This window comes from Tenrec ecaudatus, chromosome 9 (genome assembly GCF_050624435.1).
Source record: "Tenrec ecaudatus isolate mTenEca1 chromosome 9, mTenEca1.hap1, whole genome shotgun sequence".
Taxonomy (NCBI): Eukaryota; Metazoa; Chordata; class Mammalia; order Afrosoricida; family Tenrecidae; genus Tenrec; species Tenrec ecaudatus.
Genome location: NC_134538.1, coordinates 143,244,868 through 143,272,440, shown reverse-complemented (window position 1 = coordinate 143,272,440; position 27,573 = coordinate 143,244,868). Strand labels below are relative to the sequence as shown.

At 42.7% G+C, this 27,573-nt stretch overlaps 1 protein-coding gene and 1 pseudogene across 1 annotated transcript; one reads left to right on the top strand and one right to left on the bottom strand.

The window, feature by feature from the left end:
• Nucleotides 1-1,533: 1,533 nt before the first annotated feature.
• Nucleotides 1,534-12,871, top strand: LOC142456175 (hyaluronidase PH-20-like). The gene is made up of 5 exons (XM_075557380.1): nucleotides 1,534-1,606; nucleotides 2,650-3,377; nucleotides 3,895-3,984; nucleotides 11,504-11,849; nucleotides 12,813-12,871. The coding sequence occupies exons 1-5, from the start codon at nucleotides 1,534-1,536 to the stop codon at nucleotides 12,869-12,871; spliced, it is 1,296 nt and encodes a 431-aa protein (XP_075413495.1).
• Nucleotides 12,872-17,996: 5,125 nt separating this feature from the next.
• On the bottom strand, nucleotides 17,997-24,264 carry LOC142456174 (hyaluronidase-4-like; annotated as a pseudogene).
• Between the last annotated feature and the right edge of the window lie 3,309 nt (nucleotides 24,265-27,573).

Sequence of the window (27,573 nt, the reverse complement as noted above, 5' to 3'; positions counted from 1 at the left end):
TCTTTTTTAAGGGATGAACATTAATGGAAAACTTGCTCAGGAAAATATTTTCCTGGCAAAAAACCCACTGCCACCGAGTCCATTCTGACTCATCTCGGACCGATAGGACAGGGTAGAAGTGCCCTCGTGGTCAGCAGTCCAGCACAACCACTGCTTCACCAGTGCTCGCCTTCTGGAGAGAATAGTAAAATCTCATTGTCCATTTCCACAGCCTTCCACTACTAATCTAACGAAACACAGCAGTTCTCATTTTCTCCTTGAATGACAACATGTAAATACGTTGCAGATTTGTCATTTTTACAATTACTGAATGATATACAGTTTGATTCTTTATCCTGGACTCAGAGCATTTTCTCAGCACCAGCAGATATGTAATAACTTTCCGTTTTGTAACAATCAAAATGACACCATAATTCCACTCAGAAAAGACTATCAATAGATCCAACCTCACACACTGGTTTTATTATTAGGCTAAGCCAGAACTTCTTTAACGGAAGATAGGAAGTACTGTACATATTCAAGTATAAGCTGATCTGAATACCTGCCGAGGTGCCTAATTTTACCCCTAAAATGGCATTAAAAATGTGCTGAAAAACTTGGCTTATACACGAGTACAGAGGTACTAAAATCTTAATATTAATGGTACACAGGAGAGTCTGTTAACGCACAATCGAATAGAGAACGGTTTTGAAGGACATTTAGGCTTTTCCTTTGGTAGGACCATCAGTGTATGGAAGCAACATTCTATTTCTTATTGGCAGAGTTCTACCATGAGCCTCGTTGCTAGGTACAGGAACAGCCTGCTGCTCATGTGGAAGAAGCGGTCCTTCCCCAGAGCACACCCCTCTCCTATGCCGGGGTAGACATTTGCCTAGGACGACAGGTGCAGAGTGAGCAAAGAGGAAGTGAGGGCTGAGAAAAGGGCACCTGTGCTCTGCTATTAGAGCAAATCCGAGTGCTGTTTTTAAGAGAGCCTTTCCACAGAGTTCCTTCAGTTAACCTAACTTTGCCATCAGCTGATGAAATGGAAACGAACAGTGTGATATCAAACTTGCATTACTGGCAAGGATTGTGAAGAATTAGACATAAATTTACCGCGGCCTAAAACCACAAGAACAAGAAGTGAGGATGGCTTCCCTTTGCCAGCCACTCTTAAGAGCAAAAGCAAACCACAAAAAAGAAACCCAAATGAAAAGTTATTGTCTTCTGCGTGACATTGCTTTTGATATTTTCTGATCGTGAATGAGTGTGTGAAAAGGGTTCTTCTCATTTTGATTTGGGCTTTATTGGCAAATGAAGGTCCCAAAGCTTAGCCCACTCATGTCCTTATGGTCAGCACTGTCTTGAGGAGGCAACTCTTCCTCAGCCACATTTTGATTCCTTCCGACCAGAGGGGCACTTCAACTCTCTGTGTTGTGCTACTTTCATAAGATGTTTGATGGCTAATCCCCAAAAGTGGACGGCCTGCTTCTACTTCCTAACCTGGTCTTTGTCTCATGAGGGATGAACGAGACCAACTCTTTCACAAGAGCAATGGTCAAGAAGGGCCCGGTCTGCACAGACAAGGATAGATTTAGAGATAAAAGACAAAGAGACAAAGTTAGAGGTAGGAGGCTCAGGGCACGTAGCTACTCCTAGGGCCAGAACTTTATTCAAGGCAGGTTTATATGCAGTCCTTGTCATGTATCCTGCATTCTGTGACAAGGTCTCACACAAAGGGTTTGTTCACAACTCTCTGAGGGCAAACAAAGAAACATTAATATTTTTGCGAATTCGTGTATGGTCCAGAGGGGAGGATCACGTCAGGAGAAGGGACTATCAGAATGCTGAGCTTCAGCAGCTTCCCTGAGAAGAGGAGGGAACGTAGATACTTTTCGTAGTAGGAGATCAAACTATCTGATGCATCAACTCCCAGGAAAGAGCTGTTACCTGGCACTTATTGTCATTTCACAGACTTGACTAAGAGATTGGTGCAGGTTTTTTCTCACCTTGGAAAGGAAAACATACAAATAGTTGCATTTGCTTTTTCTCAGGCACAATGGCAATTTCAGATAAAAAAAAATGTTAGTCATTATGGAAGTTATATGGAGAAAATAATTTTATTGATTCAAACATAAAGTAGGTTCTCATTTTCCAAAATTCAACATTTTGTGCTTTAAATGGAAAGCTAGATAAAACAGGGTAGTTTGATATAGAAATGCAGTTTAAAAATAACTTCCATATTTATTTTTTCAGTTATAGATGAAGCAACTTGAAAAATATTCCTGTGAAGCAAGAAGATTGCTTTTTTTGAAGACTAATATTTAGATGTAGTATTTTTGCCTCCATATTCATCCACAGTGCCTCATCGAGTCACACGTTTCTGTCTTGCTCCAAATAGTGAGCAAACCAAGGGTGTAGGAAGAAGCAGGTGACTCCCATAATCACTTATTAAAATGGGAGTGTTAGGGATCACACACGTCTCCTCTGGGTGCGTGGGGTGCAGTGTAGTGCTCGTCTTCCTCCTGCTCCCATGCTGCCTGACTCACCAATATGCAGTACCTCGTCTATTCTCAAATGATTCTTTTCTCTGGGCCTGGAATTCCCCCGTGGAAATATGTGACACTAAATTTAATGTGTCCCTAAATCTGAAACTCTTTTCCTTAATAGGAAGCCCCAGAATACAGACAGCAGGGCAAAGGCTTGTGATATTTTATCCTACTAAGCTTGGCCTTTACCCTTTTATATATGAAAAAACACGCATATGTGTGAACGGTGGCCTCCCCCAGTTGGGCAATTTGACAGGGCACTTGACCAAAGCAGAGAAAGACATTCTCAATCTTGTAAAAGCAAACCAGACAGGCTTGGGTGTCTTTGACTGGGAGGAATGGAGGCTCACCTGGGAGAGGAATTGGCATACAAAATCCCTCTACAGGGATTTATCTATTAAGTTGCTTCAACAACAAAAGGGGCGGCTCAAGCTCTCTGAAGCCACCAAACTGGCCAAACAGATTTTTCAAACGGCCGCTAAGACTTTTTATCTAGAGACAATACAATTGGCAAAACGGCTTCGTCCCGAATATCTATGGGGTTTTTATCATTTCCCTGAGTGTTACAACTCCAATTACACGAGAGCGGATTATGATGGAAGGTGCTATCTGACCGAGAAGAATAGAAACGATCAGCTTTTATGGTTGTGGAAGGAAAGCACCGCCCTTTTCCCAAACATTTATTTGGCCTATCGCCTGAAGTCTGTACCGATTGGTGCACTCTTTGTCCGCAACCGTGTTCAGGAAGCCTTTCGGATTTCTGCTTTACGAGACCCCGACAACCCAGTTCCGATTTATTTTTATGCCCGCCCAGTTTATGGTGATATAACATACATGTACCTTCCTACGGTGAGTATATCAAGGAATGGGGGCGGGGCAGTGGGGGGCGGTGCTTTACAATAATGTCCACAGTTGACGGAGAATGAAATTTAGCCTCAGTTTTGAAGGGAGCAAAATTAAGCGTCTGATATTTTTATGTGTGCCAAGAAGTAGATCTACCTTATAAAATGAATTAAGGAATGTTTACTTTTAATGAGATCACAAAATCTTAACAACATTAAACAATTAGAGAGGAGAGGCAATGTATTAGCTTATCCCTTCTCACAGCCTCCTTCCCTCTCCCCCACCCCTACTTTCTTCTATAATCCTTAAGACAGCAATATAAAGTGTGTTTTTGTTATCGTGGGACAAAGGCTGAGTTAGGAACAGCAGTGAACTGCGGGAATCATTGAATTAGGGTTCTCAGATCAACACACTTGCTTCATGTTACTGCACTACCGTCTGGGATAAAAATGCTTGCTTTGGTGTTGCTGCATTTGATACCGTTTTACTGTCATCTGCTAACTGTTTGCATCCCTTTTTCCAGTATGACCTTGTGAACACACTTGGTGAATGTGTTGCTTTGGGTGTCCCTGGGATTGTGTTCTGGGGCGGCCTCAATATCACACGAAGCAAGGTAAGTTGAATGGAAGGAAAACAGATCCAAACCAATGATGCCTTCCGGGTCCTTGAGGACGGCTGTAGGTGGCACAGGAGGTCAATGTGTCCCCTGCAAGGTTTAAGTGCAGTCACAGGTGCCTTGGAAGAAAGACTTAGCAAGCTCCTTTCAACACAATTGGACTTTGGCAACTTTAGGGAGCAGAGCTCAACTCTGACACACAGGGGGTCTCTCTATATTAACCTAAGACTTATGCCTCTCTAGTCTTCTTTTGTCCTAGAACTGAAAGACTATTCCAATGGAACATGATGATTTGACACCTTTTAGGATGTAAAAACTGGCCTTTAGAGGTGGAGTATAAATCAGAGAATGCACAACTCTGAGGGGTGGGGGAAGGATTAGATGAAGTAAACAGTGCCTTCAGAAGTATATAGACCTAAGTGAAGGATATGTCAAGAAACAACACTTTGATTTATTTAAATGAGGGCTTTGATGATTTTGTAGTGATTTACTTTTACTTGCCTTCATGTGTTTTTAAATAGTTTTATTGGCATGTAATTCAAAAATCATATACTTTGATTGTTCAGTCATATTTAAAGAGTGTATACTCATCAGTATAATCAGGTCCAGAACATTTTCTTCCTTCTTGTAATTCATTGTTATTAATTCCCTGCTTCCCTCAAAACTCCCCTCCCACACTTCCCCTTCACTGCCATCAAGTCCATGCCGTCTCATACTGACCCCACTTTGGGTTTCTGAGACTGTGATTGTTTATGGGAGTAGAAAACCCAGTCTTTCTCCCACAGGGCTGCTGGAGGTTTCGAACTGCCAACCATTCAGCTAGAACCCCACCCTGGAGGTTTCGAACTGCCAACCATTCAATAGAACCTCACTGCATAACCACTAGACCAACAGAGCTCCAGCAACACCCCTCCCCAGTACACCACTAATCCAGTTGTAATCTGTATAGATTTGCCTATCCTGGATTTCATGTGCTGGAGGCTCTCATGTATCAATGAACCAAACAAAGTCCTTTTGCTGCAGAGGGATAGTCTCAAAATTGAGATGTGTGCGAATATTATGTGTCAGGAATAATGAGTACAGTGAGAATAATTGACGCCATGTGCAGGGTGGTGGGTGGTGGAGTGGTGCTGTTTTGATATGATAGCCAAAGACTGTCTCTATTCAGCAAATATTTAAAGGGAGTAATGGAGTGAGTCTCTTGGGTATACATGGAGGGCAGGTGGGGGGACTTCAATGCTCCAAGGCATTTTCAAGAAGAGTGAGAAGGTCGGCATGACTGCGGTGCCACCAGGGGGCGGGTGCTAAGAAGTGCGGGCAGTGAGAGCAGAGGATCAGCTACAGAGCTTCATAGGCCACAATGAGGTGTTTACTCACGTGAGAAACTACTAACTAGGGGATTTTGAGCAGAAGGGTGGCTGTACCTGACCATGATTTTAGAATCACTTAGAGGAGTTGAGACTAGATTGCAGAAGGGAAAGCATGGGAGCAGGGAGAAGTGGCCGCTGGTGATTTCTGGGAGCACAGGGTTATGGAAGGTAGTGCAGACAAGTGTTAGGATTTTGAATATAATCTGACAGTAGAGTGGAGGGATTTATTATAGGGTGGGATTATAGGAGTGGTTAAGATAACTCCTAGCCTTTTGGTTTAAAAATACTAACTTTAGGTTAGGAGAGACGAATAAAAATGGTTTTGGTGGCCATTGTGGAGAATGGGGGAAATTAGGACATAGATATTGAAAATTGTACTAAATAGTTGCTATGCTATTCAAAGATTTCAATGGGAAAGGAATGAAATCACCTGCCTTTTCTTCCCTTCATTTTATATGTTGTAGGATCTTTTATAATTAAAACTATATAATTATAATTATAACTTTATAAAACAAACAAAAACTCTATTAGGAAAAATACCCATTTTTTCGGTGTCTTATGAACTGTATCCATTCTCCCTGATGCATACGATTAGCATAGAAGGCCTTTTACTGTTATGACCTAATTCTTTCCTCTTTTCTCTTCACCCTTATTCAGCTCTCCTTATCAGACCTTCTCCCCACTTGGCTTCAAACCTTCAGGGGTCCGCAAACTTTTTAAACAGGGGGCCAAATCACTGTCTCTCAGACCCGTTGGAGCGCCGGATAATAGTTTAAAAAACTATGAAAAAATTCCTATGCGCACTGCACATATCTTATTTTGAAGTAAAAAAACAAATGGGGCAAAACACCCGGCGGGCCGGATAAATGTCCTTGGCGGGCTGCATGTGGCCCGCGGGCCGTAGTTTGAGAACACCTGGTAGACAATGCAAGAGTAAACCAGTTACATGGATGGCAAGGCCTTGGAGTTGAACTTTTCCTTCCCAGTGAGTGTGGGAGCAGTAGCTACTCAAGAGATACTGAAGATGTCTAATGAAGCTCCTTGCCCAAAGTTCTATCATGGGATCTATAGCGAAGAGAATTTCTTCTCAAAGACCAGAAGAGACGTTGGCAGGATCCCTTATCTTTCAAACAGAACAGCCCATATGCTTACTTCACTTAAAATTTAAAAAGTCATCCCAGTGTATAAGTGATTTACAGGGCAGAATGAGGAGTCCTACATATGTAGGGGTTGGGCTGCTAACCTCAAGGTTAATAGTTCAAAACCACCAGCCACACCATGAGAGAAAGGTGGGGCTGTCTATTCCTATAAAGAATTAGTTTGACAATCATAACATCCCTCCCCCATTGGAAAACTAATTATTAGGCCACATACTTAGCACATTCAGTCTAAGGATTTGGGGTCACCAGGAATATAAATTTTAAAATCCTATATGATTAAACTATAGAGATTTGTCGATAGAAGAGAGCTTTTTAAAATTAACTTTTATTTTTTGAAAGAGTTATGGTCTGTTTTTTCTGTATATGAAATATATGGATAGTAAATCTATAGTGACAGCAATGGATTAATGACTTCTTGAGGGTAAGGCAGGGGAGGTTGGGGGAAAATGGGGAGCTAACAATAATGAGACCAAGAAAGAAGAAAATGTTCTAAAATAGATCGTGGTAATGATTGTATAACTCTTCTTGATATGATTGAACTATTGAATTGTGGATATGTGGATTATGTGCCAATAAAACTTTTCAAAAACTACACTTTTGGAAACTCACAGGGGCAGTTCTACCCTGTCCTCCAGAGTTGCTATGGGTCAACATTGACTGTGTAGCAGTGGATTTTTCCGTTTATAGGACAGAGTAGAGCTTCCCTATTAGGTTTCCAAGGCCGTCCATCGTTAGGGGAACAGACCATCAGCACTGACCTCTGGTTAGCAGCCTGGTGCTTAACCACTGCTCCACCTGTGCTCCCTCCCTTAGAAGAAGTTCACAGACATGACCCTGATGGAATAGACTCCCTGCCTATCTGGTATTATCCTATTGTTTAATTTGATCACCAATAAAAAGAAATGACAGGAAATATAACTATAAAGCAAAGTGTATGTTTTTAGAAAAATGTTGTCTATCAGAAAATTGTTAAACAACTACAAACCTCTTATATCTACTCCTGATTCTGTTTGTTTCCTCAAATCCATCAACTTTCTCAAGGTTCCTATTAACTCTATGATGGAACCATTTGTATATTTTTTAAATCACTTTTTTTTTAGCTGAGAACTCCACTTTCACTCTTGTGTGGAATGAGTCAGGGATTTTCCAGTGGTTGGGATGATGATGTAAAGTCATATATGTATTGCGTTTGCCTTTTAACAGCACTTTACTATTAGTGGCTTGCAGGTCATCTCTAGTAGTTATTCAGAAGCAGTCCTCCAGTTTCTGTTTTGCATATTTTCTACTTGGAGTTGTCCCTTTGGGAACTCTACTCAATAAACTTTGCTGTCTTTCCCATCAGATGGTCATTCTAAATGCTAGTCCTATCATTATGTCCCCCTTTTTTCTTTTTTTGATTTATTTTTATTTTTATTTTTTTAAATTTTAACAATTTATTAGGGGCTCATACAATTCTTATCACAGTTCATACATATACATACATCAATTGTATAAAGCACATACATACATTCCCTGCCCCAATCATTCTCAAAGCATTTGCTCTCCACTTAAGCCCCTTGCATCAGGTCCTCTTTTTTTTTTCCCCTCCCTCCCCTTTCCCCCCTCCCTCATGTGCCCTTGGTAATTTATACCTCGTTATTTTGTCATATCTTGCCCTATCCGGAGTCTCCCTTCCCCCCTTCTCTGCTGTCCCTCTCCCAGGGAAGAGGTCACATGTGGATCCTTGCAATCAGTTCCCCCCTTCCAACCCACTCACCCTCCACTCTCCCAGCATCGTCCCTCACACCCTTGGTCCTGCAGGTATCATCCACCCTGGATTCCCTGTACCTCCAGCCCTCATATGCACCAGTGTACAGCCTCTGTCCTATCCAGGCCTGCAAGGTAGAATTCGGATCATGGTAGTTGGGGGGAGGAAGCATCCAGGATCTGGGGGAAAGCTGTGTTCCCCATCGGTACTACCTCGCACCCTAATTAACCCATCTCCTCTCCTAAACGCCTCTATGAGGGGCTCTCCATTGGCCGACACTTGGGCCTTGGGTCTCCACTCTGCACTTCCCCCTTCATTTAATATGGTATATATATACATATACATATACAAGTCCCCCTTTTTTCTATGTCACTTGTAATCAATGGAATCATGGATCATTTGTCACATGTCAGTGTTGTTGCTGGCAATGGAAAAACTGATTTTTGCAGGACAACTGGCAGTGCTGCGATTGACCTGAAACAATTGTTTCTAAAAGTAAGCAAACGATTTCCTTCCGTTCCACTCTATCCAGAGTGTGCTGGAGTCAGCTCCTACCCGTCCCAGCTCGAATTAGCTAATTGTTGAAATTTCAGGACTTGTGGAACTAATTAATTATTAAGCACAGCCACTGTTAAACATTATAAAAATGTATAAATAATTTATATTCAGAACAAAGGTAATACATACTCAGTGTTTAACACTTAATTACTTTGTTCAGTTTTACTATTATTATGTATGCTGTTGTGGTTTTATATATATATATATATATATATATGGAAAATACTGTAACATTGTGTCAGTCCCCACCAGAGTGCCCTAGGGTGTAATGCTGGTGCATTCTTTTTCCCGTTACTCACACACAGATGGCGGGGGGGTACTGGCCATAGTAGGCATACTTGCACCATGGAAATTGGGACATGCTTTAAACAAGGTCTTCCGTTTTGTAGAGTCGACTGTTAGTTCTTCCCACAGATCGTGTCTTGGGAAGGGTCATGAGTCTCAAACCACTCTCGCCCTTTTACTCCTCTTTTTGCCTAACACTTACTGCCAGGGAGCTGGGGGCAGCTGCGATCTGCTGGAGTCCTCGCTGATTCTTGCTACTGTAAGATATACTGATGAAGTTTGTGTTTTCATGAGGGGATAGAAATGAGACACTCAAGGAAAACTACTTGACATCATGAATGCTAATGCAGAGAATTAAAAGAGAGAGCTACTAGAGAGCGAATAGGAAAGGTATGCAGGGGGGCACTGTCAAATTAAAGAGGAGATCTGAATGCTAAGTTGGAGAAGAGAGGTACTTATCATCAGAGGAAAGAACATTCCAACTGGAAGGAACAGTGGTGTAAGGGTCGTACAGTAGGAAAAGAAGCAGCCAAAGTCTTGAAACAATCAGCGTGTGTGAGGTAGATGAGGCAAGGAGGGTTGTACCAATGTTTGGAGCTTTACGCCATGTTTGGCTGTGTACCAGGCAAGGCAAGAAGTGTTTCTGGTGGGCACCATTCAAAGTCATTGCAGAGTTACGAAGAGAGAAAGTGTGTTCGCTTTCTATTGCCGCCATACAAATTGCAACAAACTTAGCAATTGACATAGCCCAAAATTATTGTCTCACAGTTCTGTAGGTCAGAAGTCCGACACGGGTCTCATCAGGTTCAAATCAAGATGTCGGCAAAGCTTCGCTGCTTCCTAGGGCGAGCCCTCCCTGATATGCGTGTATTATGGACAGAGTTCATTTCCTAGTGATGAGAGTCAACCAGATTTTCTTTCCCGTGGAACTTTTTCCAGCGTTTCAGGGTCACTAGCATCCTTTTCTTTCTTTATCATCTTTAAAGGCAAGTTAAGTCCCTCTCAAGATTGGAATCTCTCTCCCTACTGGTTCCATTTCCTCTTTCTAATCCAGCTGGGAACCATTCTACTCTTGTAAGGACTCAAGTGATTGGACCAGCCCAGCGTGATAATTCAGGGTCATCTTCCCAAGCGCTCACCTCTTTTAAAGTCTCTTTTGCTGAGTCTAGTAAACACATCCATAGGTCCACAGGGATTCGAGCGTAGGCATCTTTGGAGAACATTATTTTCCTGAGCACACATGATCTTCCATCAAGGAAGGTAACGAGAGCAAATTCAAGTCAGAGCTGTCAAGATTTCCTTTACATTTGCAGCTGAACTACCCCTGCCCCTTCCCTTCTTCTGGTCTGCTGAAGGATTAGCACCATCATCTTAGTCAATAGGATTATTGATCATGACAGAAAGTGAATACCAGGGATATCTTTAGGTTTAAAGGTGCTCCAGCCTCAAGTTGAGCCATTTCTGTCACTCGCCACTCAGAGCAGAATCTGAGTGTACTCATAAATAAGTATTCTTGTGACTCTCATCTGTGAAAATTCTCTCAGGACTGGAATATATGCAATATTTAACATAAAGTGTACTCAGTTGAACCTTTTTAGTTGTTTGGAACTAGTAACTTCGAAAGCATTCTTTCTGGTGTCCTGTAAACTTGCCTAACAAATGTGATGCTAATTACATTTATTTATTCCTTACTGAGGGCTAACTGATGATATTCTTAATTCTGTGTTAAGCAATTATTTATAATAAGATTCCTTTCTGCCCTGTCTTTGCAACAACCCAATGAGGCAGGTGTTACAATGAAGTTTATTTCTTTTTTTTTTTTTTTGCTTTTTAAAAAATCTTTTAATTTTGAAGCTTATTTCACAAGAAGCTAAAACATAGCAAAGTTATTTTGCCCAAGGTCACCCAGAGAGGAAACTAAGCATTGGAAAGATGAAGAGATCCTCACACTTACACAGCTTGCAATCACCAGTGCTGAGACTCCAGTCAGGGTAGACGGGCCTCAGAGCGCATGTGGTCAGCTTCTCCCAATTACCATATATACTTGAGTATAAGCCAACCTGAATATCAGCCGAGGTGCCTAACTTTACCACAAAAATGGCATTAAAGATGTGCTGGAAAAACCCGGCTTGTGCACAGGTATATATGGTATGTCTTATTGAGGAAGACCTAGCCTTGAGAATCAGAAGCCTCAATTGGTGGGTCAATCATTCAAGTCATGTTGCAAAGCAACCACTTCCATTAATTTTACTTGACAAGGGTGAAAAGATTAAAACAACTTCTACCTCTTACTCCATCTGTTTCAGACTCCATTTCTTTAACAGGCCTTATTGCCATGAATGAATGTATTTATGAACTAACGTGAGCCTTGGTTTCCTGACCTTGTCATTTCACAGCAAGCCTGCACAGTCCTATCCAATTACATGACGACTACACTGAATCCTTACATCATCAACCTCACTTTAGCAGCCAAAATGTGCAGCCAAGTGCTTTGCCAAGATAACGGAGTATGCACAAGGAAAGACTGGAATTCCAGTGACTATCTTCACCTGAACCCAGAGAACTTTGTCATTCAAATTGATGACGATGGAGAGTTCACAGTTGATGGGAAACCCACCATGGAAGACCTAAAGTATTTTTCGGAAAAATTTCAGTGTAGTTGCTATAAGGGTTATGCTTGTATGCTGGTGGGTAATATAGAAGATACCAATCTAGATGATATTAAAGTGTGCATTGCAAACGGTATTTGTATAGGCAGCTTGGTGACTAAAAAATCTGCTTATTACCGCTTTAGAGAGAAAGAGAACCCACCGGCTGCACAGTTATCATGTGCTCCCGGCACAAATCTCAGTGGGTGTCTCAAAGCCAATTGTTCTGAGACAGCCAATGCCCAACAGGACTGTCAGGGTCCTGATGGGAAAAGCATGTCCCGCCTTCAAATCAAGAAAATCGAAACAACCAATTCAAGTTCAAGTTTGGTGCTTGTTCCATTTCTTATCCACATACTTTCTCTTTTGATATCTTTAAAATTGTTGTATTCAAGCATTTAGTTAATTTAGTTTCTTTGGGGAAGATGATATATACTTGTATACTTGAAATTTATTTTTGAGATATAAATAAATGTACTTGTCACAGGGTTTGACTCAAAACACAAGAATTTGACTTAAAACTCAAGAGTCAAAAAGGCATTTTGACTTTGAGCAAAGAGTATTTCCCCACGATCAATTTCACCTTGGAATTACTGACAGCTAAAGGACCTTTATTGGAATCTGTTATTTTCAAAATTGTAGTACAGAATTAAATCCCTTATTTGGGCATTTTGCTTTTGAAAATTCAAGTAAAGTCTTGATTATTAATGTAGCACAGCATTTGTTTTGTGAGATGACCATCAGTTTTTGTATTCTCTAATGTCATGAGTTTAGCACAAATAATTCAAATTCTGTGAATGTAGACATAGAACGAGAGCCATCGATTATATTTTTGAATTTATAAACAGTAGTAACAGGACTCACAGCACGCTGAGACACCATTTTCTTCAGAGAAATGTGGAGGGTTGAGTGAACCAATTTGCTGTAACTGAATGTCTTCATAAGGGATTTGTAATAAAAATGTCAAGAATGTCTTAAAATGGAAAATTCCATCTGTTTAAAAATTAAAATCCTAAAGCGTCGTACTCTACCTACGTGAGGTTTGTTTTGTTCTTAGGTGCCGTGGAGTCCATTCTAGCTCATAGGAACTTTATGTACATGACTGCCTTGTCCTGAGCCAGCCTCACAATTGGGGGTTGCAGGGAGGTGATGAATGAATGTTGGTATATATGGTTTAATTTGCTTCTTAATAGTGGGGTGATTGGTAGCAAATTCCAACAATCACAACAAATGTTTCCCCCTGTCACTGCTGTTCCTAACAGACACCAAGCCATTTGAGGACACATCCCATCCATCAGGTATGTGGATAGGCTTTTGATATCTGGTTATAGTGACACAAAATTTTTCCTCGAAGCAGTCTGCTATATATGTGGTGGAAACATTTTTAAATGTTAAGAAAAGCACATTCCTGCATCAGGGAGCATCACTACACGCACTCATGATAATGAAAAATTTACAACTGCTCCTTGGCCAAGTATTTATCAGCCAAAGGAGTAGTTCTCAATAAGGGCTTTGTCCTCTTGCAGGCCCTGAGACCTCTGCATTACCCAAGGATGGGTGCCCCTGGTGGACTATTAGACACTGCAGAGGGTAAGGTTAGTGTATCCCTAACCTTCAAGAAGAGGTTCCCCATTGATTCCAAAATTGAAGGGACTTGAATGAAAGACTAAAGAGAGAGAGAGAGAGAGAAACAGAAACTCATGGTTGGTCTTTCCTAGACAAATATTTTAGGTCCTGTGTTGGGGTACAAAAATAGGGTGAGTTCTTTGGGCCATGATAATGGGTGTCAGGTCCTTCTCTCCTTCTTGAGGAGCCCTTGTTCTTTGGGTGTAATGGGTCCAAGATTTGACTCTAGAACATTAAAAGGAGCCAATGCATTTGGGTGGAAGTTAATCTCTGAGGTGTTTCTTTCCCCAAGACTTTGACAGGATGTGTTAGTCTGGGTAGGCTAGAAAAATAAATCCAGAGACATTCATATGTGTGTAAGAAAGAGGTTTATGCACAAGAGCAATTGAGTATTGAGAAAACATCCCAGACCAGTCCAGATATGCCAATCTATAAATCCTCTTGAGACTCACGAAACACATGCAATGGCGCCAAATGCAGGAAGATCACAGGTCAGTGGGTGGGGAGTCTTGTGGATCCAGTGGCATTGTAAGCATCTCAGCGCTGGTCTGTCTCTCTACGTGGATCCTCCAGCTCATCATGGCTCCATTGTCAACTGCAATGTCTCCCAGGGAGTGAGCCTGTACCTTGCCTCCAGACAGCGACATCTTAGTGCCTCCAAATGAGGTCATTAAGCTATTGACAGGCTTTGCTCTACCCTTTCACTCTTAATCCTCTCAAATTGACAACAGATTATGTAACACAGGTCCTGATTTCCAGGTCTGGAGCTGTGTGGAGGGCACAACACACTGGAATCTTAATGGATAACAAGGGAAGTCACTTTTCCAAGGGACTGAGATTGCCCTGAGATTCTAATTTTTCATTAAGGGCAACAATTTTTTTACTCCACTTGCCCACTTATTTTAGGGGCTTACATTGAGCCTGCTTCTCTGTGCAAGACTGATTCTAAGCAGGGAAAGGGGAAATGCCTGGTCCCAGGTTGAATTTAGTTTCCTGATACAACTTTCCAGGGTTGTTCTTGAAGTATAATCTTGCTCATCTTTCCAGTAGATTGTAGCTTTCAAGAGGAGAGAAATTTCCATGTGAGTTCTAGTAGTTGACCAGTGTCCTGTGTAACTATGGAAACAAACATACTCCTTTTGTGCTGGGGAGATAAAGGCAGCCACAACTTGGGAACAGTCCCCTTCACAAGCCCCTTCAACACTTCTGTGGCTTTTCTGTTCTACAGGGGCAGGCCTCTACCCAACTTGTGAAGGTGTCCCCAAACACTGAAAGGTATCCTGGTCACGGAGGGCTCAATCTGCATTCTGAGTTAAGCAGCATGGGATCCATTCTATGGTAGAAAGCTGAAATTGTCCTTATCTGTCTTCAGGTGTTTAGGGGCTAAAGTTGTTTCCTGCAGGTTACCAATTTATTCTCCTGTAATTCCTGGGATGTCAGCCTTGGCACTCTGGCAGATATTGAGTCTTCACTTAATGTCTTTTTCTAGCTACTGAGTGTATTCAGGTTCAAACAGTCTAATTCTAAATTATGGACCAGAGTCAAGGCTTGTAGACTTAGAAACTCCTGCAGCTGTCTTTGCTACTAAATTGACTTGGTGGCTCCCCAGGACCCTGGGTAGTATAAGACTGCTAAATTGTGTAGGCCTTTGGACTGCCTGGTGGTTTGCAAGAATCCTAGAGCTTGCTTGATTCCCTGTTAGGGCTGTTGTTGGTAACCTTTGTTTCTAAACAGCTTTGTGTGCATGCAGTACAGAGAAAGCATATGTATGCTCACCTTTTCTTAGATGTGAGCTCTTGTGATGGAAATGGGCTTAGCCTTTGGGGAAGAAGTCTCAGTGGGGCAAGGCAGCAGCCTCCCATGTGTCAGGATTACCAGTGAAGACGCTGCTTCTTGACATCTTTGGTCCATGAGGCCACTTCCATCAGTAAATATCATTGTATCAGGGTCCTTTAGGGGCTGGTGTGTGTGAAGGGTAGCCTGTTGGAAGACACCTGTTTTGTAATCTGGGCATGACAAGGGGATTGTGGACGGGCGATCTTCATTTTGGGGAAGCAGTGTGGCTGGGTGAAGGGAGACTATTGCTCGCAGCTTGACATTTCAGCTTTTAGAGGATGATCTGGTGTTTTTCTGTTCTCGTGACAGTCATTAGCCATGTTTTTGTGCAAGAAATGGTAGCACACAATGCGGTGTATACAGTTGTTGATTGTAAGCAGGGCGGCCATCCCTTCAGAGTCTCATGGAATTATTTGGAAGTAAACTATGGGTCTTCTGCATACACCCGTCCCCTGTTTCTCCCGTGTGTCAAGGAAAGGCTACTAAAGGCATTCACTCCTGAGGTGAGGTCGAAGCACTCTGGCAGGAGTCTGACCCAACCCAGGGATACACATGGCAGCCAAGTATAAAGGAAGGGAAAAGGGGAGGGGGCAGGAAAAAAAGGACATGGGTAGCAGGGGAACAGGACACTAGCCCACCCAGGGAAGGGTATTGTTTATATCTCCACAAGAAAGGGAGAGAGGGGCCAGACCTCAACCTGAGCACCAAGACTTGAAAGCAACATATCAGGGAACAAGCAGGGAACCAATAGCTCGGTCTGTGGGGCTGGCCCCAATCCCAGCTACATGGACCCCCTCCCCAGAAGCATGCACTATAAAGGACAGCACTGAAGATATAGCTCGGGGGGAAGGGGCTTGTCTGCTCAGAACACAGGGGAGCAAACTAAGAAGGAAGGAAAGAGAAAGTGGAACACATCCAGGCTCATGAAGCCCTGAGAATGATATTCCTGCTCGGAACAGCCAATGCACAGAGAGGACCATAGGGCCATCTCCATCACAAGACACTGCATCCCCTCACTGACCCACAGTGCCAGGGGGACAACACTGGAGACACAGCATGGAGATTGTGCCCTATCTGACCCCACCACACCAGTGTGAAACATGAAGTGCAAGGGAAGCAAAGCCATGAAGTCCCTGAGGAAGCCCAAAAGTAGATATTGGGCAAGGCATGGCACCTCATCACACTGGATCCGAAAACATTCCTAAAGGTCAACAGACAAACCTGGAACTATTTATAGGCTTTTCTTTGTTGTTGTTGTTCTTGCTTTCATTTTTTTCCTATCTGTCTATCTAAGATCGACAGGACAAATAATCCTGAGACGAAAACAATGGGACTGATGGTTCCAGGGGGACATGGGAGAGGGGGAGATAGGGGAAAGGAAGTGGGGAGGCAATAAACCCAGGGACAAAAGAACAAGTGACCTGAAATTGATTAGGATGAAGGTGTAGAATTCCTGGTGGGGCTTGATCAAGTGCAATGTTGCCAAGGGGAAATAATGCAAGTCGAATGAAGGTTCAACATGATAACGGGACAAGAAGAAAGTAAAAGGAAATAGAGAAAACAACTAGGAGGCAAAGGACATTTATAGAGGCATAAATACAGTAAGTATATTTGTAAACACATTTTATATAATCAGAGGAACATAGATCTAAGTAACATATATGTTAAATATTAAGGTAGCAGACAGACATTGGGCCTCTACTCAAGTACTCCCTCTACACAAGAACAGTTTGTTCTAATAACCTGGCATTCTGTGATGCTCGCCTTCCTGACACAATTGCTGAAGACAAAATGAGTGCATTAGCAAATGTGGTAAAATAAGTTGATGGTGCCTGGCTCTCAAAAGATATAGTGCCTGGGGTCTTAAAGGCTTGAATATACCTTATATACTCAAGTATAACTGACCTGAATATCAACCAAGGCACCTAATTTGACCACAAAAACTGCATTAAAATGTGCTGGAAAATGGCTTATACACAAGTGTATATGGTAAACAAACAGCCATCTAGCTTGGAAGCAATAAAGCCCAAATGGAAGAAGCACACCAGCCTGTGTGATCATGAGGTGTTAATGGAATCAGGTATCAGGCATCAGAAGACCCAGAACAAACAATCATATCAATGCAAATGATGGGGTCGGGGACAGAGTGGGGACCCAAAGCCCATCTGTAGACAATCAGACATCCCCTCACAGAAGGGTCACAAGGAAGGGAGAAGCCAGCCAGGGTGCAGTGTAGCACCAATGAAACATCCCTTCCTTTAGGTTTTTAATGCTTCCTCTCCCTATCATGACCCACCAATGTTTTGAAAAGGGTGATGGCAACATATGTTCGAAGTCCTTGATGCGAGGGATGTATTGATTGTTATCAGAGCTGCAAGAGCCCTCAATAAAATGATATTTTTAAAGATGTTTACTGATGTCGGTCAACCTAAGCAGTGGCAGTTAGGAGCTAATGTCCAAGGTCATCAAGTGTCTTTGGGCAATGGGTGTGAAGGGCTGATTCCTCCAGCCCAGAGCTTTGTAAGGCGGTCTGATAATCAGCCCCACTAGAAATTGAAACTGCAGAATTTAGCCATTCTCAAAATGTTTCTAAATGGCCTTCAAGGCTTCAGAGGATCTACCTGCACTACAGTGTTTCTCCTATCAGGAAGCAAATTTTACCTTGTACTCTCTGTTTGCTAGACAATCTAAAACTTTGACAGTATTTTATCAGCCTCCTTTTGGGATAATTTCTCCAGTTCTACAAATCAGAGGTAGAAAAGGGCCCATGGAGAGTCCCTCAGGATTGTTCATCTTCAATGAATCCCATGGAGCCCTTCTGAAATGGAAACTGCTCTGCCCCAGCAAAGTCTGCCTCTGGGCTGCATTGAGCAAACACCATGATGGGTGTAGTGGTGGTGGGGCCGGGGGCACTGGAGACCGTACCGTCTGAGATGGGGGTGTCAGCTTCCTGGATCCCTGTTTCTGGAGATGCAGCAGTCAGGGCAGGTGCTCTGGGCTGGTGTCCAGGCCTATGCTGGCAAGCACTCAGCCAGAGAGGGTAGAGGTGAGGCTCTGGTTGCTGTCGAAGGAAAAGGAAGGTATTTGTCCTTAGACAAATCAGGTAACACTGGCTTTTATTCGTTCAGTTTTATTCTTTGCAACACAAGGCCACATGTTTCTAAAGTCCTCTGGTCTGATATAGTGGCATGAGAACTTGAACAAAAAGGAATTCCATCCCACTTTTGGGGTGTGTGTGTGTGTGTATGTGTGTGTGTGTGTGTGTGTGTGTGTGTGTGTGTGGTCTAGGTGTAAAATGGTTGTACAATTTAAATTTTATTAACAGACTGTAGTTCTCCTGAATCCAAATCATATTTGAGCTAAACTCTAGTGTAATTTTTTTTTCCTTTGTTGAGGACTTAGAGCTAAAAGTTTCTTTGGACCATGTCCTAAAGGGGAGCTGAGTGAGTGAGTGAGTTGCGAGTGTGATCCAGTAACACCACTGTGCCATCGAGGTGAAGGCTGAAGCACTTCTCAAGTCTTTTGAGCACAGAGTGTTTGCCCAGAGTTATCCAAACCCAAACCCTAGATACCAACTACAGTTCCTAGATATTTCTTCCACGTAGTTAGTGTATTGAAAGGGCAGAGGAAATGCCTGACTAAAGGACTACGTCTACGTCTTTTTAATTAATGTTCTGTGTGAGAATTTTGGCAGTGTTGGCTTGCAGCAGAATTAGCAGACAAAGCAAAACTTTTAGGTGGGATTTTAAACTTGGGCTTACAAGGTCATCAACTGATGATGTAGGTACTGAATTTCTCTCACTATTACCCACTCCCCAACAGCTGTGACCACGGAAGGACAGTGGACCTAGATTAAGGCTAGCACCTGTGGTTAGCAGTTTTGCAGCTTCTCCACCGCCCCTTACACCAGCGGTTCTCAACCTTTGGGGGTCAAATGGCCCTTTCACAGGGGTCGCCCAATTCTTAACAGCAGCAAACTTACCGTTATGAAATGGCAACACAAATAATTTTATGGTTTGGGGTCACGACAATATGAGGAACTATGTTAAAGGGCCGTGGCATTAGGAAGGTTGAGAACCACTGCTTTTCACCTTTTCTGGTATTATTACGCACTAAAAAGAAAACACTTTCTTTCCTATATTAAAAAACAAAAGATGTTTTATATAGTGAGGCCAGAAGCAAAAAAAGTCCTCAATTCCATATCCCCTTTAGGAGCTGAGGCCAAGTACTCTGTCTTAGAACATGCTCTCTGACTTCATAACCTGTCCATTGTCAATCATTTCAAACTGCTCTCAGAGTGATCCGCTATTAGGGAGCACAATCCACACTAAGGAGTGGGAAGTGTAGGGGTTGTCAGTTGAGTACACTGACTCCTTATGTCCTTACTTGTTTCTGAGTTCAGAGGGAATGAATGCAGAGTCTAAATGGCATTTTGTTCCTATGTAAGGGACTAGCTACTAATTGGGAATTCCTTAAAAACCCTGCCTAAAAATGAGTGTCACTTTAGGGCTAGAGTGAAAAACCCTCAACCAGGCAAAGAGTTCTTACCTTTGAAAGAAAAAATTAAAGTTCGTCTTTGTAACCCAGCCTTGTGTAGACAAATCCAGGCAGGGCGTAGTCATGGGGTGTCATTGTGGAGATCCTCATGAATTCATGCCCCTTGAATTGTGAGAAGCGACGGGTGTCCCTAAGGGGTTTCCTGACCCCGACACATGGATATAAAGCAGCGCTGCTCTTCCAGAGACAAGAGAGCTCATTGTTCCTCAGAACCTCCTCGTCTGGGCATGACCCAGTGCAGTTTGGGGAATAACATTATAGTCGTGGAAACCACCTTTTAAATAATAGCCCCAAAGGCTTTGGGGTCGGCTCTTGAGCCCCTGTTGGATAATTTGCTTCATCAAAGGTTTTGCACTTTCTTCAAGGTTGCTTTGGCTGAATGTTCAATATCAGCAGCTGATACATTCTTCTGTGTTTCATAAATGAGCTTTCTTTTTTTTAACATTTTATTAGGGGCTCATACAACTCTTATCACAATCCATACATATACATACATCAATTGTATAAAGCACATCTGCACATTCCCTGCCCCAATCATTCTCAAAGCATTTGCTCTCCACTTAAGCCCTTTGCATCAGGTCCTCTTTTTTTTCCCCTCCCTCCCCGCTCCCCACTCCCTCATGTGCCCTTGGTAATTTATACATTGTTATTCTGTCATATCTTGCCCTATCCGGAGTCTCCCTCCCCCCCCCCCTTCTCTGCTGTCCATCTCCCAGGGAGGAGGTCACATGTGGATCCTTGTAATCAGTTCCCCCTTTCCAACCCACTCACCCTCCACTCTCCCAGCATCGCCCCTCACACCCTTGGTCCTGAAGGTATCATCCACCCTGGATTCCCTGTGCCTCCAGCCCCCATATGTACCAGTGTACAACCTCTGCCCTATCCAGCCCTGCAAGGTAGAATTCGGATCATGATAGTTGGTGGGGGAGGAAGCATCCCGGATCTGGGGGAAAGCTGTGTTCTTCATCGGTACTACCTCGCACCCTGACTGACCCATCTCCTCTCCTAAACCCTCTATAAGGGGATCTCCAGTGGCCGACACTTGGGCCTTCGGTCTCCACTCTGCACTTCCCCCTTCATTCAATATGGTATATATATACATATATATACACATACACATACACACACATATATATACATATATATCTTTTTTTGCATGATGCCTTATACCTGGTCCCTTTGGCACCTCATGATCGCACTGGCTGGTGTGCTTGACTTATGTTTGTAGATGTCTTTTGCATTACAGTTCTGGGCCCACTGGGGTCACCAATATCCCCAGTCTCTAACAACAAGCCCACAGAGTGTAGTAATTCATATCTTGGCCTCTTTTTCCCAAATATGCTTGGAGCACTAGCAAACTTGCATTCTGGAAGAGACACCATTAATGGGACGCCCCTGTGATGTACAGCATGGCAGTATCCCAATGTGTTGACACAAAATGTAGTGACATTTTGCCCCCAGGCCTGGGCTAGTGCACTTCCAACCATCTGGAATATTTTCTAATTTAGACTTACATTGTCTTTGGCCAAGCATGGATCTGTCAGGGTATTCCAAGCAGCTGTAAAAGGTTTCCTTTACTACACTGGATGCCAGGCTCTTTTCACAGAAGAATGAGACTTCAGAATAAGAAGTAGGAACAAGATGAGGGATATACTGAATGAAGCACACAAAGCCTTAACTGTCCTTTGGGTATTATTTTATGCTAAAATACAAATGGTACATTATCTTCAGCTTGAATGCACTCTGATTTAATGCCTTTGGACGGCCCGTGGAAATATTTAATTTTCTATTGGTGATCATATTAATGCAAAGAGTTCAGATATTTAAGAGATACAATAATTATCAATATATTATAGAGTGCATTCTATTTGAAGCGGCTGATACATAAACTGAGGCATGGGAGGCGGCACAGTGACCCAGCTTCCACAGAGAAGCGATCAGTGTAATTCAACAACCCTTCGCAGAGCACTGGTTTGTGTGCCCAGGAACACAAAGAGAACAGCACGTGCCCTTGCCCTCCAAAGTTCTTGGTTAAATCAGGAGGTAAAATAACATTGACTGCCATTTTGGAAAACTGGCAAAAAGTCCCAGGGCCTGTGCTTAAGTCTTTTATAAGTATTGATCTCATTTCATCTAGTGGTAACTGTGTAACACTGTCCTAATTACATCTCCGTTTTTCAAATAAGGAAAGTGAGGCTCCGGAAGATGAAGAGGTTTATGTGATGTCATATTGCCTTGAAGGCAGAGTAATAGGAAATGTTTGTGAGCAAAATACAATGCAGCCACTATTGGCCAATTGATTAAAGCAATGAGTTCTTCTGGGAATGGGGTATAGATTGGAAGAGAATGCTGAAGGAAAGATGGGGCACTTGGGTTGAGCCAACAATGCAGGTAGGATCTCAAAAAGAAAAGGCTACCTTATTCACTCATCTATTTATCAAACTACAGTGAAACATTTTATGAGCGCTTCAAAGAGTTTAACGGCAACAAGCATGTGCTCTCCTCTGTATCCTTGTCCTGGGGTGGTGCACAAAGCTCATTCAGCTGATAACCCGAAGGCTAGAGATTTCAATTCACCCAGAGGTGCCTAGAACCAAAGACCTGAGGATATGTTTACAAAAACCCAGCTGTTTTACTCTGGGTTGACTAGAGAAACAAATTCATAGACACTCATATATGTATAAGAAAGAACTTTATATAAAAGAGTAATTGTGGATTAAGAAAATGCCCCAGCCTAGTCCAGACCAGGTCCATAAGTGCAATATTATCCCATATGTCTGAAACCAGTCTGTAAATTCCTCTTCAGACTCAGCACATGCAATGACACCGAGTGCAGGAAGATCACCAGTTATTGGGTGGAAAGTCTTGTGGATCCAGTGGTGGTGGAAGCATCTTAGTGCTGGTCTGGGTCTCCACATGGCTCCTCTAGCTCCAAGGCTCTTGCTGCCACCAACATAGCTCCATGTGGCTTGTCCACAAGAATGTCTCACAGAGAGACAAGCAGAGAGATTCTGTATGGGTCTGGCCTACAGTGAGCTCTTTATCTCCATAGTGCTTCCAAACGAGGGCATCAAGCTGTGACCTGATTGGCAGGCTAAACTCCACCCCATTCACTCTTAATAGTCTCAAACTGACATCAGATTATGTAACTACCACACCAGCCATTGAAAATACTATGTAGCATTGTTCTAGTCAAACTCATGTGGGACCACGATGAGTGGGAATCAACTGGACCACAGCTGGACCTAGGCTGTCAGGCAACGCATTCTGGTTATGTAGACCCTGTGAAATTAGAGTCTAGGGACATATGTCCTCTGGTCAAACACCCAGCACACAAATCCCTTCCTCAGTAGTGAATTCTCTACCATAAGAGTCTTGGTGTGAAGAAGGGGCCATACTCCAGGTGGCTGTTTTGTGCCTCAAGTGGATTCCAATGGACACAACCAGAAGATTGGTGATTTACACCCACCAGTGGCACCTCCGAAGAAAAACCATGACGATCTACTTCCATAAAGAATACAGCCAAGCGCCCTTAAGTGGCAGCTCTAATGTGTCACCCAGGCGGCTAGCATGAGTCACCTTGGTTTAACACGTCACTGTGCCCAACCGCTTCCTCGGCCTTCCCTGAAGTAGGTACTGGCATGGGACGTTTGTCAGTTTGATGTTAGCATGCTATCAGAAGGGACTCGTTCTCATAAAAAGACAGGATGCTTGGTGGAGCAGACGGTCAGCACAAAGGAGGAGGATCTTCCACAAAGTACATTGACACAGTGGCTGCAACAATAGGCTTAAACATAACAATTGTGAGGACGGCACAGAACCGGACAGTATTTCACTCTGTTCTACAAAGAGTCTCCTGGAGCCTCAAGTAAGTGGATGGCACCTAACAGCAACGACATCATGGCTAGATGGACCATATTAAATCATCAATTACATTCAAGTCCTATCTAAATGATTATATGCTACCTATTCACTTTAGTAGGTAGTTTTTTTATTCATTTAGTAAATGCCTTGATTTTTCTACCACTCAATGATGAATAGGATAATCCCACTTCTGGTTGTTAGTTGTTTAAAACACTCCAACGTCACTGCTGATGAGTCGATGGTGACTCATGGAGACCCTCTAAGACAAAGTGGAACCACCTCTATGAGTCTCCAAAGCTGTAAATCTCTCTGGGTACAGAAATCCTCATCTTCCTCCTATGAATTCAAAGTGCTGACCTTGCAGTTAGCAGCCCAATCTTTCACCCATCACATCACCAGGGCTTCTCTGTTAGTGGTTAGATGGGGTTCAGTGAGCTGACTCATAGAAGTCTGTGTACAATAGAGCAAAAGACTGCCGGTTCTGTGCCATCCTCCCAGTTGTTGCTTTGTATGATCCTAGTGTCCCAGCCAGACGTTGCCATGAAATCAGAGCTCCAGAGTGTTGCAAATGGTTAAGTGCTCAACTACCACCTGAAAGGTTGGCGGTTGAAAGCCACCAGAGGCATCGTGGAAGCCAGGCCTGGCCACCCTCAGGGCAGTTCTATGCCGCACACGTGGAACCACCATGGCTCCGAGTCAACTGGACAGCAACTAGCAACAGGAACCATAGCACAGGCTATTTTCAACGAAATCTAATTGTATGCGCAAAAAAGAAATAGTGGTCCTCAAACAACGCCCCCTTGTCTTTGATTATTGTTTATATTCTGCCTCAGAGTAAGAAAAATGGATACAATATGGATAGGGAAGTGGGGGGGGCAGGATGGGGGAAGCTTTGCCTTAACTCTAAAATGCAGTTGTTGATGAAAGACGTCATACAGGTGTACACAAATGTTTTACTCGAGTAGGAAGTTCTCTGCTTTCAGTAATCCTCAAAACATAGCTTCCCACTGAGTAATGTTTTTCCTCGGGCCACCACATCACTGCCAGAGAAAGCCCTCCTTTATTGCCAAGGTACCAAATGAGTCATTCTCCTAGCCTGGGGCAGAGTTATGATCCTTGTCCAGCTATCTGGAGGTGCCTGTGACATGCCAGGTGGCAAGCAAGCTCCTGAGAAGAACACACAAGGCACACAAAAAACAAAAGCCTGTGGTCTTCTGTTTGCTGCAGGCCCTGGGTTTCTGCATTCTTCACAGCCAGGCTCCTGATGGTCCCTTAATTAAACATCATGGCTTGTGGCCAGTGGCTTCACTTGACACCTCGCAGACCCTTCTTCCACCACAGCAATGCTGCTCCTTTCTTCACACAATCCCTGGCTGCCTGCGTCTCCGGGCCTCCTTTCTTTATTAGGGAACTTCTTCAGAAGGGTCCTTCCAGAATTCCCTTTAGATTTCCCAGAAGTTCCTCATCCCAGTGAGTTATGACTCAGAGTGACTTCCTGCGCAACAGAACGAAGCACTTCACGGGCCTGCGCCCTCTCTGCAATCCTTACGCCTGAGCTACTGTTGTCACCACCGTGTCCATTCATCTCATGAAGGGCCGTCCTCTTCTTGGCTGCCTGCCATATTACCAATCATCATCGCCTTCTCCAGGGACAACTCTCACCTGACAATATACCCCAAGTATGCAAGCCAAAGTCTCGAAGAGCCCTGGCAACACAGTGATTTTGTTGGGCTACTAAGCTACAAGGAAGGAGGAGGATGCTGTCTGCTTCCGAACAGCTTCACAACCGCAGAAACGCAAGGGGCAATTCTACCCTGTCCTATAGGGTTGCTATGAGTTGATATTGATTCTATGTCAATATCAGTGGGTGTGGTTTGGTTTTTCTCTTTGTTTCTGATAACATTACTGCCTTATCCGATTGCTAATACCTGATGGTTCTTATATTTTGCTCTCTTGAACTAGCAGTGTTTGGGTTTGTTTGTTTGTTTGTTTGTTTGTTTTCAAACTGGATCTAAGTATTCCAGAAGGATTAAAAAGAATCATAATGGATTGTTTCTCAACTAATTTTTATCATCTATTTTTCTTAATGTACTGTAGAATCTGTCTCTTTAAGCCCCATAATTCATCCTTCATGGTTAAAATTTATCATAGCTCTATTTCATGTCATTATGAAAGGACATGTGTTCTTCCATTGGAATAGATTCTAGAACTATTGTGTTACATTTCTGGCTATTGCATGGAACGGCTCCCATTCTATTCATTGAAATTGCTATTTCCGTGTAGTAGATGCAGTGTAGTAGTGCAAAATTAACTCTACTCAATTTGAAAGACTGCCTTTTTTTTTAAATGGGTCAAGAACAGACGCATTTTTAAGAAATGCAATTAAGGGAGATATACATGATGTGAGTAAGATTCAGTTCCTGCTAAACCCAGATCTGGGGAAGCAAAGAGAAAGTAAAAGGAGCAGTTGAATGTATATCTAATTATGTGGCATGACTCAAAAAAGAAAAGAAATAGTCACAAACATACATTAATAGTCGAAACATGAAATGTAGGAGACTTGAATCTGTAAAACTTGGAAGGCATCAGACATGGAATGGAATGCAAAAAGATCGATATCATAGGCATTAGTAATTGAAATGAAATTATTTTAAATTATGTAAATTCAGATAGCCATATGGCCTACCGTGTTGGGAAAGGCAGAGAGAAGAGGAGAGCACTGCTCTCAATGATAGGATCATCTCAATCCGTCTACAAGAAAGACCAGTTAATTTGACTATTACTCAAATGTATGCACCAATAATGGCAAAGATAAAGAAATTGAAGTGTTTTTTACCAATTTCCACATTCTTTAATTGATCAAACATGCAACAAAAAAACATTGAGATTTGCTGGTGGTTAGAATGACAGAGTTGGAGGCAAAAAATAAGGTTCTGTAATGAGAGAACTGGCCAGCTGACAGGAGGAGATCCATATTCAAGCCATTCTGAAGAAAAATGACAGTCCGCATCATAGGGGGGATAAACTGACAAAGTTATAACTGTTCGGGTCGGATTTATGCCTTTGATCTTCTAGACTCCTCTCTCCCCAGCACTATGTTTAGTGACCACTTTACTCCCATCCCTCAATTTTAGATCAGGGGAAGTCCCCGGAGGCTTATTTCGTAGGCAGTTCCCACAAATGAATCTTGGGCTCCCACTCTCACCCATCGCCTTCTGCACACCAGATTCTCACTATTTAAGCTCTCCTACTGATCCCTCCTTCAATTTTGTGTTATATGGATTCCAATCCTTCAGTGACTGATAATGGTGTTTCTTCCATGTGGACTTAGTTGACATCTCACTTAGATAGCTGCTTATTTGGGCCCAACCCTTTAAGACCCCAGATGCTATTTTATCTGCTTGCCAGACAACATTGACATTCTTTGCCACCTTTTGCCATAGCACCCGTATATTCTGGGTTCCCTTCCAGAGGGTGGACATCGAGCAGACTCAAGATGTAAAATATAATTATTCATAATTTGGAGTTAGAATTTAGTGTGAGCCCCAAACCCATTCCTGGATCTATGTTTGTTTGTTTTTTTTAACTTTTCTGTAACTTGAGAGTTAATACAAATGTCATATCATTCCACAGCTCAATCACATCAAACAAAATTGTACAATTGTTTCCATAATCAATCTCCAAACATGGTTTTTCTTCCAGAACTTCTTGACATCATCTCCGTCTTATCTCTGCCACTCCTCTTTAAACCCCCCTACCCCTGAAACCCTTGCTTTCCCTAGAAACTCAATGTCCCTGGGTTTCATTTATTGAAAAACAGAGAAACAAACAACACAGCTTCAAGAGTGAGACTTCCAATGGCCACACAGCTCTGAAATACATCCTAATATGAACAAGCATAAGTACAGTATAACAGAGTGACCATCAAAGGATTG